The sequence below is a fragment of the Triturus cristatus genome, chromosome 1_2 (assembly GCF_964204655.1).
Source record: "Triturus cristatus chromosome 1_2, aTriCri1.1, whole genome shotgun sequence".
In the NCBI taxonomy this organism is placed as follows: domain Eukaryota; kingdom Metazoa; phylum Chordata; class Amphibia; order Caudata; family Salamandridae; genus Triturus; species Triturus cristatus.
The window spans coordinates 316,165,112-316,183,538 of NC_140580.1; the positions used below are offsets into that span (position 1 = coordinate 316,165,112).

Genomic DNA, 18,427 nt, shown 5'->3' on the forward strand with positions numbered 1-18,427 from the left:
AAAGGGTGCTCGCCCACCGGGGAGCCATCCACCAGGGAGTGGCCGGCTGAAATGGCTGATCGAAAGGTATTAATGGTTCTATAAGCCAAACTGTCGTCCGCCAAAGCGTCCAAAAAAATCAAAATCGAAGTCACATCCACCGCCACGGGATTGAGACTCCGGCGCATACACCAACGAACCCATCGCCTCCAAGTGGATCGGTATCACTTGACCGTACTCTCGGCCCAGGTCTTGGACATGAACCTCTCAGCCATTCCTGAAAGGCCCAGGACCACCCATCGTCCCCTGTAATCCGCCACGCCATCAGGGCAAGGGATCCCTGTGCTATGAGCGGAAGAGGAACTCCGTCGGGATCAAGGAGAAGAGTCGGGAAGCGGGGTAGTGGGATTGGAAAATCCCAGGAAAGTTCCAGAAGAACTGGAAACCAAGCTTGAGATCTCCAAATTGGTGATATTAGCACAATGTCCTCCCCCTGGCGACGCACCTGGGCTGAAACCCTCGTCAGCATGGCGAACGGGGGAAAGGCGTAACCCGCTTCCTCCCTCTAGTCCTGTGGAAACGCATCCGTGCTCACCGCCAGGGGATCCGGCCACCAACTGAAGAACCGAGGCAGCTGGAAATCCAAGCGGGATGCGAACAGGTCCAATGAAAACGGACCCCAGATGCTCTGGAGGTCCGCAAACACACCCGGGTGCAGTTTCCACAGGCTCACGTCCTGAAAATGCCTTGAATGAAAATCTGCCACCTGCTTGTCTTGACCTGGGAGATATTCCGCCGTGATGGAAACGTGATGGTCTAGGCAATATTGCCACAAATTCGCTGCCAGGTCGGAAAGTGCACGCGAGTGGGTTCCCCCCCAGGTGGTTGATGTAACGCACCGCTGATATGTTGTCCATCTTGAGGAGGACGCAAGAACAGACCGAGTCCTTGGTGCAGCACTTGATCGCGAAGGAGCCCGCCAACAGTTCCAGACAGTTGATATGGAGCTGCTGCTCCTGTGGCGACCACACACCTTCGGTAGCAAACTCTCCACACCGAGCGCCCCATCCGGACCTGCTGGCGTTGGACTCAATAACGATATCGGGTGCGGAACCAAAGATCGCTCGCCCATTCCAGGCTTCCATATTGGCAAGCTACCACTGGAGTTCTTCCCTGGCTTCGGCCGAGAGGACGAATTTCTGAGAGTACGAGAGGCCCCTGCGAAGGTGACGGGCCTTGAGGCGTTGCAGGGCCCTGTAGTGCAAAGGGCCCGGAAAAATTGCCTGGATGGAGGCTGAGCAAAGTCCTACTATGCAGGCCAACTGACGCAGGGACAGGCGCGACTGTGCAAGGGACCTCCTGATCTCGTGACGGATCTTGGTCATCTTCAGAGAAGGTAGGCTGAGGGTGGATGCCACCGAGTCGATCACGAATCCCAGGAACACCACCTGCTGGGCCGGAACCAGGACGGATTTTGCTTCGTTGATAATGAAGCCCAGACCCAGAAGGAGATCGACCGCCGTCTGAAGGTGAGTCGATCATACGGGGACATTGTGCCATGATCAGGATATCGTTCAGGTAGACGATCAGGCGCATGCCGGACGCCCTCAAGCGTTCGATCGCAGGCTGAAGAACCTTGGTGAAACACCAAGGGGTGGATGAAAGGCCGAACGGAAGTGTGGTGAACTCTTACACCTTGTCCCACCAGGGGAATTGCAAAAATCTCCTGTGAGGAGGGAAAATCGGAATCGCAAGTTAAGCTTCCTTGAGGTCCAGGCGCGCCATCCAATCGTTGGGCCTGAGGAGATGAAGCAAAAGATGGATGCCCTCCATCTTGAAGTGGCGATATACTAACTACGCATTGAACTCCCGCAGATTGATGACTGGACGCTGCGTCCCATCGGCCTTGTTGACCAAGAAAATATTGCTGAGGAAACCTCTAGGGTGCGGAAGAGCCTCCACGATCGCCTGCTTGCCTAATAAGGCAGAGACCTCCTGATCGACCAGTACCATGTCGGCGGCCGAGAAAGAGAGAGGGCGCGGGGGAACCAGTTGCGAAGGCTTCCCGTGGAACTCTATATGAAACCCTCGGATCGTTTGAAGCACCCATGCGTCCCCCGTGACAGAAGTCCAGGCCTGGAAAAAATGCGCCAGACAGTCCCCCACTTTTAGAAGGGAAGAAGGGAGAACACTCACCGGAAGAGTTGGAGGCTCCACTGCCCCGACCGCCTCTGTTTTTCCCTCGGCGACCTCTGGTCGGGTAGAAGTTCCCGAATCTGGCTTGGTCTTGGTAGTTGCCGTTACCGGAGCCTTGCCATCTGCCCTGATTAGGACGAGCGGCCCCTGCCTCATCCGGCCCCCCGGAAAACATGGTGGCGGAAAACCTTCCTAATGGAAGTCTGGGCCCTGTCTAAAGAGGTAAAGGTATTAACTAATTTGCCCAGTTCCTTGATAAAGGGCTCTCCAAAAAGACCGCCCTGGGCTACGGAGCCCGCCTCGGAATCGGCCTAGTCTACGAGTTTAGGGTCCACCTTAATGAGTAAGCTCTGGTGTAGCTCCGTAGAGAGTGCGCAGTTGGCGTTCCCTAGGAATGCCACCACGCGCTGGTCCCAAGCAGAGAGGGTCTCGGGTGAAATCAGGGAGCCTAAGAGATTGGCTTCCTCAGCCATATCGAGAATATTTGTGGCGGGCCCAAGGACGTCAAGGAGCTTGTCCTGACAAGCACACCAGAACCTGTCAATACCCCGCTTGGGATCCTTGACAAACTTTTGCAGGAACGTCGCCATGCGGTGATCTATCTCTGGGGTAGCAGCCACCTTCCCCTCCAGCGAAGGCCGGGGACATTCCGCCCTGAGACAGCTTCTGGCTGTGGCCTCTAACGGCCGGCGGATTCTGCTGGCGACTTATTGGGCAACTTTCTCCGAGGGGGCCCACTCCAAGGAACGGGGGTGTAGGATATCAACTGGGTCAAGCATATCAGCGCAACGATTTTGCGCCTCGGGGGCCGGATCTGGATGGGACGGACGCCAGGGACGGGATGGGCCTGCCTCATCGTCCTCTGCATCCCCTGATGGTGCGGGTGTCACTGGTGTGGGATTGCTCGCTAAGAACGCCTGCTTAAGGCGGGCAAAATCATCCATGTCCACCCCAGAATCCCTAGGAGGTTTAGAGGGTGGGGGCTGAGTGTCGGCGGGGGTTCCACCGGTACAGGGCGAGGAGGGAGGAAGGGTCTGCACCTTGGCTAATGTCGCACAAGCCTGCTCTATTCTGCGGGACAGGCGATCTTCCAAGGGCCCCATGGCTTGCTCCACCGCCTTGTGGATCGAATCGTCCACAGCATCGCAAAAATCCTCATCCCACTGAAGGGCAGTGAGGGGATCCTCCTCCCACTGATCATCCTGCTGATAGGCCTCATCATTGTACGCCTCCATGTGGACAGGAAAGGAGCGTCAAGCAGGTGAGTGGGTCAAGAATAGGGTAACTTCTCTATCAAGGGGGGCTGGGTGTTAGCCTAACTCAATTGCGGGCAGTGCTCGCTTGTAGGAAGGGCATAAACCCACGGGACCAACAGCCCTGGTGCAATGAAAAAATCAAAGGGCAACCTGCCTAGTAGTAACTAAGTCCCAATACTGACTCCCTTCTGGAGCGTGTATGCAGGCCTAAACAGTACAGACACCCAGGCGATTTGAAAAAAACGCAGAGAAAATCACTGCCTAATGGCAGGTACCGACTCGCGTTATGCGAGCGTTCACAGGGGGGCGTGAGCAATAATAACACTGCCTCACGGTAGGAACAGACGCAAACGGTGTGGAAAGGCAGGCAAGGCTCTTCGGCAAAACGTCTCCGGCTGAGGAACGCGCAAAGAATGCATGGAATGCCGAGAGACGTTCGTCGATGAGGCGCGCACCATGCGCCCTCTTGCGGCAGAAGGAGCACCACAAGCCTGAGCACCACAAAGTCAATGGCCATTTGGGAGCTCGAATGCTCCCATGGCCGGGCGAGGGAAAACCGAGTAGCGGTTTCCTCGTTAACACACGCAGGAAAAAAAACTGTCAACCCCGAAACTAAAGCTGAGAAATAAAGCTAAAAATAAACGCGCATTAGCGGGAACGCGCAACGCAGCGAAGGCTGACAGGAACTGAAACGTTCAGCACATAAGCGAAGCGTGTTCCAGAAAATTCCAACAACAGCATAAAATCTTACATACAAAGTCACACTAAGCATTAAATAACATCCCTATCCACAAATTATGAGGAAAGGAGAAACAAGGCACTTATCTGGCTGCAAGCAGTAAAGAAAGAGGAGGAATGGATAGAGACAGAGGACTACATACTCCCAGGACCCCTGTGATTGGACATGGAAGTCGGACTATCTAGCCAGGGACACTATTGTTCTGTGTTATGGTTCCCTATGGTTCATGGGAACAGTGGTTTTTTGTTTAACTTTGAAGTGCTGCTGATCATTGAAGTAAAGAAAGTTGAGCATAATCCTCGCCTCCGGTCCTGACATAGAATTCAATAGCTATGGTTCCTTAGCATATCTTCCTTCTAATTAAAAAGAAAGCTGCTGTGTGCTGTCACATTTTGTTTGGTTCTTCTATGAGGTATAAATATAAAGACTGACTTATGTAGAGGATGATCCTTTGATATGTGTGAAAGCAGTTTGTCTTAAACGGGTAACGTGCCAAAGTTTCTGTAGCTGCATTTTGTGCATGGCCCAATCATTTTTGGTTCCTTGGTCATTGGTCACTACTCCGCTATCATTGAAGCTGGAATTGAACACTTCTCTTTAAAGAGTTTGCCTCTACTGAAAGTATAATCGCTCCGAATGGAACTGATTGTTAAACTAACACAAAGATTGATCTAGACAGGAGTGCAATATTTATTTGTAAGGGGCTGGTGATCCCTCTGAAACAAACAAATCAGGCACCCTCTGTTTAGATGAAAAACAAACAGGTTGTGTGGTGAGCAACCAGGGCTTGTGTTTGAGGAACTCCAAGAACAGTGATTATCCAGCTATACAAAGTATGCTTTTATATCATACCACTCATAAGAAATGGGCTAGGAAATCATGAAATTGTTTCAAATAAAAATCTGCGTGTTGCAATGAATGGTTTCATTAGACTACATGAATGATGCAACCAGACTTTAACTAGGTATGGTAAGAATTATTTTTTAGCATGGAACCTGTGAATATATTTTCTCCTTGAACAGTGAATAAAAAGCACTTCAAGAATATAAATAAGTACATTAAAAAGAAATCCGTTTTAATGTGGTTCTTAAGTTTGCTTCTGCTATTTTAGGGTATTCCTGAAATCAGCGAGGATGAACTTGTGAGTGTCCCTGATGCCAAATATACTAAAGGGGAGTTTGAGGTAAGTCAATCATGTAAAATCATTATCAGTTTGCAGAGTTATGCAACAACAGCCACTATATTTTCAGTCCCTTCAATTGCTATCAGTAAAAGACATCCAAACATGTAAAGGATCGCGGATCGCATATCAAAAGTTTTCAAATAAATCTGTGTTGACCTGAAAAATCCCCAATCATATCTTGTATCTAGTTTCCCTAGAGTCAGTCTGACTTCAGTCCAATCATGTTGTCTCTTGTGAGAGGATTCAATGGGTTGATTTTCACATGATAAAGTACCCAAAAGTATCCCCCAACACCATTTGGTAGGTAGAAGTGGATTTCAGGCTGAAGGAGGCCTGGCCCTGTTAGGCAGACTCATTAGCCAGGAAGGGATTTTGAACCTGGCAGGTACTTGGTTTCACTTAACACTGACAACAGTTTCTACTGGGAAACCTGATTCAAATGAAAACTCTTTTTGAGGGTAGTGAGGCATGGCTAAACAGTGATCATGACAGATGTGTCTCTGAGGTAGATCAGGATGAGTGAACTCGCTACTTCCAGGGATGGCTCACATGCTGTGACCCCTGTACACGGAGCAGCTAATGATGCTGAGGTGTAATATCGGCCCACTATTAATGAGAACGCGTCAATGTAGCTACATAAGTGCTAAGGATGAGATGGTCTAGTCCTCAGTGCAGCTAGCTCCAATGGTACGGAGGACAAGCATTCCAGGGACGAAGGCTTGACATATGAGATCACTTATGGCACCTGCTGTTGTACCTAAGAGGGTCTACAGAGGTGGGGAGGAGATTTCAGATGGACTGGAGGGGTTTGAGGGAGTTTAGTGCATACTTTGTGGTAGGGCATCCCTATAGCCTCCTTTATTGACTGTTTTAGAACCAAACTCCCATTAGGGAGGCAGGCAATGTTATCAGTCTTGATGATGTACACTTTGGAGACCTGTGCCCCTGGTACTCCCTCTACCCTTCTCTTTTGTCTGTCTCTTTCCCAACCTTTCTTCCCTTCTCTGGACCTACCATCCCTCTTGCACCTTTCCTCTCCTCATGGCTAGGAACCCAACACCGCCCAGTGATTTACTTTCACCCTTTTTCTTAACTGTTGGATTTCCCCTAGATTGTTGTCCCTTTCCCTTCTCTCCTCTTCCCCTCCTACTTAGTTTGTACGCCTTGCTGTTAAATCTGGGACACAGTGGTCACCACCTTTCAGTACATAAATGCTTTCCTTTTTAGGGGAGAAAGGTTCCATGTGCAGAACTTAACAGGTTATTCATCAAACTTGAGGTCTGCCACCTGTTTGACATTCTGGACCATATTATATATAGATATGCATTATGGGATTATTATTCACAATACGTTCTAAAGTATCCAGAGAAACATATTACTTAAAGATGAAGAGGTGTTCAACAGTAGCTCATTTACCTGTATTATGTAGCATGCTTAAGTGTTTTGTACTTTGAGAAGTTAATCCAGTTGTGTTTGCTGAGGAGCTACATGCCTCATACATGCATCTTCAAAGGGAACACCATCGCTGATTTCCGCCTCTACACATACTAGTCCTTATTTGGGAATCTTATGTGTGAGATTGAAGAAAACATCTAAACAAGAACTCATTTTTGATAAGGGTTCAGTAGTAACTTCTTTGGATCCATTATCGCCAGTTTTTAGAAGCTGAGACACATACTTAATTAAACATCCCTTATTTATTCATTTGGAGGGCCCGAACCAACATTGATACGCTCCAACTGATTGCCTTAGTGAACCTGTTGCACATTCATGCACAATGTATGAACATCTCTCAAGTGAAGTATCAACTCCAATTTAAAATAGTATTCTGCACATAGTTTCAAACAATTAGTTTGAAAGTCTTTTATTTTGAATCACTTGATTAAAAAATCCTTAGTTTGAAACACATTTGATCATGGGCCTGTTCCACAGCCTATAACCAATACGGCTTGTATCTATCACTTGAATTGGTTATGATGAGAGTTACCTCCACAAAAAGGTATCCTATACATTTAGCTGTTCATTCTGTAATCACTGCACGATGGACAGTATAAATAAAGTGAAGCTAATCACACGTCATTTGGACATAACCATAGTGGTGTGAGTTGCCTAGGTTGTTACTTTTCAATATAGTTTGTAGACCCTCACGCACCCTATTGGTGCCATGCTTCATCATCAGGTCACATCTTGATCCCTAAAAACTAGGATGGACTCGACCATATTCCAGGGAGCACTTAGGATAATTTCCTGCAGGGGTCTTAAGATAAAAATACCTCGAAAAACTAAGGTATCCCTTTATTAGCAGTGTTTCTGGTATGAATAAAATATTAGGGGGTTGTCTACAGAAATGGGTTCTACATCCTTACTGTTAAGTTGACAAGTTTCAGGCCTACGTCAGAGTGTAAATAGGGCTCGGGATTTTCATCAAGACTTGGTAATTATGCCCCAAAGTTATATTAATTATATCAGTGAAATCTAACTCAATTTGGTCAGGGGACATGTGTCCTTTTGACCCCGGCTATACGCACTGAAACACAACTTAATTTTTTTTCCGTCTGCCTCTATATTTAAAATATCCTTGTTACCAATAAATATATAGACCAGCTACATAAAATACTACAGATACCAGTGGAGTGCACACAAACAATAGCCAAAAATCTTTGTTACAATAACAGGATTAAACACAGTGCATTATCTGTTTAAATACCGGTGCATCCTCTGACTAACCATTCTGATGGGGTTTACACATACTCTCTCTAGCCCCTCATACCTCAATTCCCATGGGGCTTAGAAGCACTAACACATGCCGAGGAGGAATCACAATTCTGGTGTAATGACATTCCGAAGATAGAATGAACAAACTGCATGATAAACCCTTCCCAGTAAACTGCTTGGTACCAGTGCGGAGGTGAAAAGTGGACCGAGTAAGATATACATGGCATTAGCGGTGGACATTTGTTATTTTTGCTTTTTTTTTTACTCTTATTATTTTTTTCTTTCTCCCCCTCTCCTCTGACACCTCATCTGCCTGGCGTTTTCGCTATACCCGTGATAGCGTGTAACTAAAGGGACATGGCCCTCACTCCTCCCTTGTAGCCTGGTGTTTGAACATAAGAGGGTAGATAAACCTCTTCCTGATGATACCAGTCACCATTCATTGGTTTGTCTGCACATACTTTAAGCATGTATCATATGTGCTCATATATTTGTTGGGATGTGTGTGCTTAGTCTCAGTTATATGCACTTTGACCACCATGAATATCTTCTCTAAAAGGTGCTGTTTTGCTCACCAATTTGAGGGGTGACATTGAGTGAGCACCTGAACAGTGCATTTGAAGCATGTTAATATACAAACAAAAGCAAACTATGTTTTGTTATTGTCTTTATCCTTACAGGACCCAGAAGAGAACCTGACCTGAACAAGGCCACTCTTGTCCTTTTGCATGCCAGATATATGTAGAATGTCTTTATTTTGTCCTAAACAAATTTAGTTAGGTTTGGCTGATATCATTATTATTACTCTGAGGAATAGTTACTGAGTCTTGACAAAAGCCCTGGACTCTATGGCCACTCTGACGTAGGGCTGAAACATGCCGACCTAACAAATACGGTGTAGGACCATTATCTCCATAGTCATCCCCCTCATATTTTAATCATACAAGAAAAATTGCCTATAAAAGTAAACCTGGATGTTTCGAGGTATTTTTGCTTAAGACACTTGTAGGAGAATATCCTAAATGCTCCCTGGAACATAGTTGAGCCCATCCTGGTTTTTAGGGACAAGGATAAAACCCGATGATGAAGCATGATGCCAATAGAGTGTGAGGGTCTACCTAACACCACTAGGGTTATGTCCAAATGACGTGTGATTAGCTTCACTTTATTTGTACTATCCATTGTGCAGTGATTACAGGATGAACAGCTACATGCATAGGATATCTTTTTGTCAACGTAACTGTAGAAGGGAGGAGGAATCTTTTACTTTCACTTCTCACCCCCTCCCAAACTCCGGATCATTATTTTTGGGCTTTCCAGTCTGTGTATGGATATGATTAAAGTTAGAGTAGTAAATCTGGCTAGTTGTTGTGACAGAAAGACAATGTCAAACTTATGGTTGGTTTGAGGTGGCAGAAAAAGATATTTAGATTTTCTTTTCAGATCAAATATTATCAAATTAGTTGTAAAATATACCAACAGTTGATATTTTAGAACTAAATGGTCCTCACAAATTGTTTCAAATTACATGCATTTTGAAATTAGTTACAAATGATTCACTGCTATTCATTTAAGATCTGTAAAGATGGCCGCAAATACCTGTGCCATTGCAGGTAACAGTTGTGAGGAGCAAGGCACCTGCTCTCTCACTGAGTAGATGCAAACAAGTAAGGTTGAGTTCTAATGGTAGTGTAGCTGAATTGCAAATTGGTTAGCAATTATTTGTTTTTTTCTTCCTTTATATATGATTTTAGAACAAAATAGTTACTGTACACTTGGAATGAAGACACTTGCATAAAGAATATAAAGACAAGTTGATCAATTCCATAGTAAAAATGTAGCAAAGTTCAGTGTACGTATGCTGTGCAATCTTGCATTAATATTATCACACTCCAACATATTTAGTTCAGACCACTCAGAAAAACTATGATCAATTGTTGACTTCAATAAAAGGTCACAATGTTCATCTTTGAACTGCAAATACATTCGTAAATCCCGCACAACTCTACAGTGTATTTAATTAGCAGAACTTCTTACTAGTAAATATCCTCTTAGAGGATCCCAGATGTCACTGGGTCGAGAAGTGAGTGGCTAGGTGGAAGACTACACAACATTACTCATTTGCTACGTTATTTCTGATGGATAATTTTAGCTTCAGATTTTTCACCTTGTGACTATCCCCAGGTGTCAGGCTGGTTATGAAAACATTTAGAGCAGTACTCCTTCTGGTAGGTGATGTTGTGTGGCTCCGTACCTACATCGTTCACTCTGGAGGTGACGAACGGAGCCAGATATTGGCACCTCCCATGTGTGTTGACATCAGTAACTTTATTTCCATGGCTTTAGGCACCAATCTGGAGCTGCTCCTTGTTACTTTCAACACCCCTTTTTCAAAAAAATCCTCCACTGTTCAAGGTAAAGTGTCACATCCTAAAAAAAACAGGGTTCAAGCCATATAGGGATTGTCACAAATCTTTGTCTGTAACAGACCCTCACAAAGTATGGCTATGGTGCCTGTGGTCAGAGCAGGATTCTAGGGCCTCTGATGACTGCACCCTTATGAATTTGGAGGACATACGAGACCAAAAGGCAAAGCTGTATGTTGCCAAATATCAAAAGACTCCATGCCATGACTGGTCGAAGTCAAAAGCAAGGCCTTCTCCCCACAGCAGATATTTGTTGTGGTAGAAGTCTTTAGTTAAGTCCAAAAAGAAGCACAAGAAGTTGAAGTAGTAATAAGCCCCTTCCTGGCAATCTCGAAATCCAAAGAGGGGACAAGGGCATCAGCATGTCACCCAGTCTCACTCCCATTCTCCATTGCAGCCAATATGAAGTCTAGTCTAGATGCACTTGAATTTACAGGTCCATCGGCGATGATGCATCATATGGTGGACTTTAGGGAGGCCATGCTGCACATTTTCAGCACTTTACCAGTACTTTACTAGTTACTAGTTCCTTGGAGCATGTCTTCCAGTACCAAGGGTCCATATGGACTCCTGCCAGCAGTCTATCATCTGTGCTACCCTGCTCTCATTTCAGCTTCATCACTGACTTCGGTCCGGACTCCACCCACTGCACTAGTACACTTCACATCATTGTTGGTGTTGACACTGGAGGAGGGTTTGCAGCCCACTGTGCTTTCCAAGTCTGAGCAGAATCCACTCGACCTCGACTTAGGATATACTCTTCTCCCGCCAAACAGCATCCAGCCGGCAAACTACCTTTTTTCTGATACCTTGCACTCACCATGTGAATGATGAGGAAAACTGGTTAGAGGAACTACAGGGTGCCAGTGGCCTGAACACTCAAGATGCAAGTCTCTTTCCTCCACCGGTCCCTTCCAGTGAAGAACACTCCTCCCTCGATGTTTTTATTCGTAAGGTGGCAAAAGTACTACACCTACAACTCACTGCTATGGAGGTGAATATTAATGTTCTGACAGAGGTGCTCTATCCTGATCAAGCACCTACTGGACCTCTATTATCTTTAATTAAGCCCTTATGGGCACCCTTTTAGGTTTGTGGCTAAAACCACATTTGTGGCCACCAGTTAATATGAAGGTTTCTTGCTACCATCGACTAGCACCAGACGACTTTTGATTTTTCTTACACAACATGCCAAGGCAGAGGGCTTGTTGGTGCAGGCGTCCACCAGTAAATTACATCCAATCACATTCTCTACAACCCCACCGAATCATGAGTCCAAGAGAATATAGACAGTTTTGCAGCGTGAATCTTTCTGGATTCACTATGCTGTGCATTATTCCGCGATCTTGTGGTTGGGTCCGGATTCGTAGTCTTTTCTTTGTTTTTTTTTTTTTTTTGTAGCCCAGGTGGGCGTCGACGTCCACCATTTGGTGCACCTCCCGTGACGTCGTCGTGCTTCCTGCGGAAGTCCCACCTTTGGGGCGCCATCTTCAGATTCTTTTTTCCGCCGTTGGGTCTGGATCGTCATCGGGAAGCTCCAGAAATTCACTCGGAGGAAGAAGGAAGAAAAGCGAGTTTCATCGATAGAATCAAGAGAAGACATCAGGAATAGAACAGATTTCATCAGGAGCGCGAAGAAAGAGGACCAGCGAACCTTTTTTCTTCGACAGCCTTGGAGAATGCACGCTCAGAGACCCTGAGCGAAATGGACAAGACGCCATTCAAGTTCTGCCCAAACTGCCACCACAAGTTCGCGCAGAAAGACCAGCATCCGGTCTGCAACCTCTGCCTACCGGTGGATCACCAGAGTATCGACTGCAACGCCTGCTCAGCCTTCGCGCCGAAGACACTCAGGGTGAGAGAGAGGCAGAGAAGAGCCAACGCCAACATGGATGGCAAAGGGAAACCCCCGACACTCTACGAGCTGGGCCTCGACACGGACGACGAGGACAACGTCGCCGAGACAGCCGAAAACTTCACGGTCGTAGAGACCGACAAGAAAAAAGAAGACGAGGTAAGAGAATCGTCGAGCGCAAGTCAAAAAACACCTCGAAAACACGAGGGTGACTCGAGAAAAACTGAGTCAAGGTCCACGAAGGGAGCCCCGGCGCCGAAAACTTCGACGTCCAAAGGGGGAACTTCGGACAAAAGGCCCAGCGGATCCTTACAAAAGGACTCCCTGGTGCAGAAAGACGCCGAAAGGCAAGGGTCGTCGAAATCATCCCATGAAACTGGCCGATCGACGCAGAAAGAACGTTCGACGTCGACGCAAGTTTCATCGAAAAGACCCGCGGTCGACGCCGAAAGCATCTCCGAAATGGAGAAAAAGAAAAGGCGGCTCGAGGCCGAGATGGAGAACATCCTTCAAAGGAAGAAGGAGTTCGACGCCAGGATGAAGGAATTCAAGATTCCAACGGTTTCATCGGCGGACGTCGTCGAGGTCGAAGGCGAGTTCGACGCCGAAGGGCTGACAAGGGATCTCGAGGAAGAAGAGGAGCCCTATTATGAGGAAGAAGCCGAGGAAGAAGACCAACAGTCGTTCTACGAATCGGCGGCATCTACCAGCAACGACGTCGAATGGCACGATCTCGACACCGAAAACCCGGAGGAGGCCGTGGACACGTACCCCTCGAGGCCTTCGCCACCCGACGACATCGGGGTGTACAATATGGTGGTGAAGAGCGCAGCAATGGCCTTCGGCGTCAAACTCGACGAGGAGAGGCCGAAAGCCGATTTTCTCGTCGAAACACTGCTCCCCATCCAGACTAGGAGTCAGTTCCTCCCCATGCTACAAAGCGTGATGAACCAGGGGAGAGAAGCCTTCAAGGAGCCTGCCACCTGCCGGTCGATCACGCCCAGGACAGAGAAGAAATATAAGCATTCCTCCCTGGACCCACCTTACATCAAGGGTAGCGTCACCGCAGACTCCATCATAGCCTCCACGGCCAGGAGAAGGGCCAACGTTCCAGCAACTTCGGGCCCACCTCCGGATAAAGAGAGCAGGAGGATCGACCTCACAGGCAGAAAGGTCGAGAGGAACGCCGCAATGCACTGGCGCATGGCGAATTCGAATGCACTCCTCAATAGACACCAATACCAACACTGGGATGAGATGGGGGAGCTACTAAAGCACCTCCCCGAAGAATACCGACAGAGAGCCTCTCACCTGGTGGATGAAGGCAAGAACATCGCCAACTCCTGTATAAAGACGGCGTTGGAGGGGGCAGAGACTTCAGCAAGACTCATGGCCATAGGGGTCACAGAGAGGAGGCATGCATGGCTAAGAATATCGGGATTCAAACCGGAAGTGCAGAACAACATCCTTGGCACCCCCTTCAACGGAGAGACACTGTTCGGAGCAACGGTGGACGAAAAGCTCACCCAGCTCAAGAAGGAAAACGAGACAGCGAGGTCCATGGGGGCCCTACAGCTGAGGGGAATGAGACGAGGAAATCCCTCGAGGAGACCCTACGGTAGGGGTGGAAGCCAACAGGGGACGTCGCACCAGGCGTTCCAACAAGGTCAGCAGGGCGAAGGTCACGGACAAAGTCAGCAGAAGCAAAGCTGGCAATATCAACCTCGGGGCCAGTCCTTTCGCGGGAGAGGGAACGGACGTGGCCAAAGGAGGAGAGGGGGCGATCAGCCCTCCTCGAAGTGACTCAGCACGCAAGAAGACGCCTACCCTCGTAAGGTCCCCAAGGGTGAGGCGCAAAAAAGGGTCATCAGGGGGAAGAGAAGATTCAAGAGCCTACGAGCATACGTCACCAGTAGGCGGAAGGCTGAGGTTCTACCTTCAGGAGTGGCGGCGTATAACCACAGACAAGTGGATACGGAACATCGTGCAGTACGGATACTGCGTAGACTTGGAGAAAAGACCTCCAAACAGGAAGCCGAAGGGAAGACAGAGATCGGCCCAAGAACTGGCAATACTCAGAGAAGAATCGCGGAAACTCCTACAAAAGGGAGCCATAGAAACAGTGCCGTTCAGGGAACGCAACAAAGGGGTCTACTCAAACTACTTCGTGGTTCCGAAGGTAGACGGAGACCTCAGACCCATACTGGACCTCCGTTACCTAAACAAGTTCATCAGAACGCAAAGGTTCAAAATGACTTCACTGCAGGAGGTACTGCCACAGATAAGAGAAGGGGACTTCATGGTCACCGTGGACCTCAAGGATGCCTACCTTCACATCCCAATAAACAGAAGGCACAAGGGCCTTCTAAGATTCAACATCGAACAGGAACACTACCAGTTCACAACCCTGGCCTTCGGATTAAAATCAGCGCCAAGGGTCTTTACAAAATGCCTGTCGGCGGTAGCGGCACACCTACGAAAGCAGGGAATACACGTGTACCCCTACTTGGACGACTGGCTGGTCAAGGCAAACTCACGCGAGAAGTGCGAGAGGCACGCAAAACGCGTAACAGACACCCTCACAAATCTGGGATTTTCCATCCACTGGGGAAAATCATCGCTGGAACCGGAACAGGTAAAGATTTTCCTGGGGGCAAAGATCAACTCCCGCAACAGTACAGTAGTGCCCAGCGACAGGAGGACGGATGCTCTACTGAAGGAGACGCAGCTCTACCAGAAGGGGCGAGCTCTGACAGTGAGGGCGGTGAGCAAGATGATGGGGATGATGGCGTCCTGTATCCAGCTGGTGCCGAATGTACGCCTGCACATGAGACCATTCCAGGAATGGCTGCAACAGCAATGGTCACAAGCAAACGGAAGTTGGGAGGATCTAGTGGTTGTTACGCACGCAGTGCAGGAGGAGATAACTTGGTGGAACAGAGACAACATAACAACGGGGAGAAGCCTGACACCACCAAGCCCAACAATGACCATTACCACGGACGCATCGCAGAAGGGATGGGGAGCGCACATGGACAACCTCAGAGTGAGGGGTCTATGGGCTCCAGCAGACGCGGTCCGCCACATCAACTACCTCGAGTTGAAAACGATACTGTTAGCCCTGAAGGCATTCCAGAGACACCTGTTCGGCCAGAGGGTGTTGGTACAGACAGACAACACCACAGCGATGTTCTACATCAACAAACAATGGGGGGACACAGTCGTTTCCCCTCTCATCCCTAGCTCAGGAGATTTGGAGATGGGCCATACCTCTCAAGATAGATCTACTGGCAATTCACCTACCAGGGAAGGACAATGTGGAGGCAGACTGGCTGAGCAGACAGGCCTCAGCATCGCACGAGTGGGAGCTCAATGGCCAGGAAACGGAGAAAATCTTCCAGAGATGGGGGACTCCCACAATAGACCTATTTGCAACACGCCACAATGCAAAATGCCAAAGCTTCGCGTCCAGGCAGCCAGATCAGCAATCCAAGGGAAATGCCCTATGGATAAGCTGGTGGAGGACATTTGCCTACGCCTTTCCACCGATACCCCTGTTGCACAGAGTGCTCGACAAGTGCAGAACCAGCAACATGACTCTGATCCTGGTGGCTCCACAGTGGGCGAGGCAGACATGGTTCTCACAGATTCAAGAAATGGCGCAAGGCAATCCGTACAGGTTCGAGAGGAGAAAAGACCTGCTCTCAATGCAAAACGGGGAGGTCCTGCACCCAGAGCCAGAGACACTCAACCTAGCAGCATGGCTCCTGAAGACCTAGAGTTCGCACACCTAAGGTTACCTCAGAGCACTATGCGAGTGCTACGGGAGGCAAGGAAACCTACTACAAGAAAGTGCTACAGCGCAAAGTGGAAGAGATTCACGGTGTGGTGCAGGAAAAAGGGCCTGCAAAACAGAATGACAAGAGACTCAACTGTGCTGAGGTACCTCACACACCTTCTAAAGAGTAACCTCTGCTCGAGCTCCCTAAGAGTACACCTAGCAGCGATCGTTGCCTACACTAGAGGTGAGAAGGGTGGAAGCTTCTTCACCTCGCAGGTGGTGAAGAGATTCATGGAGGGAGCCAAAAGAATGGCACCCCCGAAAAGGTTGCCGCCGCCGGCATGGAATTTAAACGTGGTTCTGACGGAGCTCATGAAGGCGCCGTTTGAACCCATTCACAAGGCCACTCTACAAATGTTGACGATGAAAACTGCCTTTCTAGTGGCCATAACCTCACTACGCAGGGTGAGCGAGCTTCAAGCACTAACGCTACAGGAACCCTACATTCAAATTCACAAAGACAGGGTAGTCCTGAGGACGGACCCACACTTCATGCCCAAAGTAGTGTCGGCGTTCCACATGAATCAGAGTATCCAGATACCGAGTTTCTTCCAAAACCCGACTACAAACGCAGAAAAGGCCCTGCACACCCTCGATGCCAGAAGAGCGGTGATGCACTACATTGAAAGAACCAAGGAACTCAGGAAGTCGAAGCAGCTGTTTGTGTCCTTTGCTACTAGCTTCATAGGTAGACCAGTGACCAAGGGCACCATCGCTAGGTGGATTGCCCTCACTATTCAATTCTGTCACAAACAGGCTGGGCAGGAGCTAACGGAGGGGCCCCAAGCTCACTCCACAAGGAAGAAGGGGGCCACAGTTGCCTTCCTGGCAAACACGCCCATCCAAGACATTTGTCTCGCAGCAACTTGGGCATCTGTGCACACGTTCACAAAGCACTACTGCGTGGACATTCAAATGAATAAGGAAGCACAGGTCGGACAGAAGGTGCTACAACACATTTTCAACGACCAGCGATCATCTTCCACCCAGCCACCACAAAAATAGGAAAACCGCTACAAAATCTATGCACAGCATAGTGAATCCAGAAAGATTCACGCTGCAAAACGAAAAGTTTCTTACCTGTCGGTGTAGTTTTGCAGCTTGAAGATCTTTCTGGATTCACTAGCGAACCCACCCACCTCCGCCAGGAAGATGAGGCTGGAGGAAGAGGGGGTGAAATGGATAGGATCAAAGAAGTGGAAACGTACAGAAATATGGACAAAAGGATTAATCAATCGCCTAGGGTTAAAAAAAAATAAATAAAAAGGGGAAAAAAGAACCCGAAGATGGCGCCCCAAAGGTGGGACTTCCGCAGGAAGCACGACGACGTCACGGGAGGTGCACCAAATGGTGGACGTCGACGCCCACCTGGGCTACAAAAAAAAAAAAAAAACAAAGAAAAGACTACGAATCCGGACCCAACCACAAGATCGCGGAATAATGCACAGCATAGTGAATCCAGAAAGATCTTCAAGCTGCAAAACTACACCGACAGGTAAGAAACTTTTCGATCCACCAGTAATTTAGCCCCTTCCAAGGCTCCGGTAGAGGTTTCTGATACCACCACTTGACAGATGTACCACGGAAGAACTCACAGATCCTCGATCTCCTTTCTTTTTTTGTCTCTGCTTGACGAACATTGAAAAACAAGGCCCCTCCCAGCACCTCACCTCCACGGACTCTACCCCCTACTGAATCATTGCCTCTAACCGATTCTGGAACCTCATCTACAAGAATGCCAGGTCAGTGATGGAGAGGATGCCATTTCCATACTGCCCGCAATGGCTATCAAAGTTGTCCTGGACCAACCACCATGAAATCTACAATTACTGCCTCTCACCTGAGCACGATGACACCACGTGCCAGGTCTGCCACACCTTTCAAGACTTTTCAGTACTGCCAAGGGCATAAGTGAACACATTGAATGATGCATAGGCAGGAATCTAACAACACACCCCACATCTTACAAGAGTATGTCGTTGATGCAGAGGAAGAAGCCAGTCCCTGAGGGGCCCAACTGGTCCACTCCAGTTCAGAGATGAGCACACGCTCCATATCTAAGGAAAAACAGCAGCAAGACACCGAAGCTGCACAGTCACGGAAGGCTTCATCCATGTGTATGGTTGGCACCCACATGCAACCCATAGCTACACAGCGACCACATGGACTAGCAGAGTACTGCCACAGTGGGGTTCGGATTGAACCCAGAGTCTCAACTAAAATCTGCCAGGCCATCA

At 48.3% G+C, this 18,427-nt stretch overlaps 1 protein-coding gene across 4 annotated transcripts in view; it reads left to right on the forward strand.

Annotated features, from left to right (window-relative positions):
• Positions 1 to 18,427, forward strand: part of PALD1 (phosphatase domain containing paladin 1) — a 958,342-nt gene that overhangs the window by 685,051 nt on the left and 254,864 nt on the right. For all 4 annotated transcript variants that reach the window (XM_085603872.1, XM_085603871.1, XM_085603874.1 and 1 more), the window contains one exon: positions 5,282 to 5,353. In XM_085603872.1, the coding sequence (XP_085459998.1) occupies positions 5,282 to 5,353 (72 nt within the window). The remainder of the gene's footprint in view (positions 1 to 5,281; positions 5,354 to 18,427) is intronic.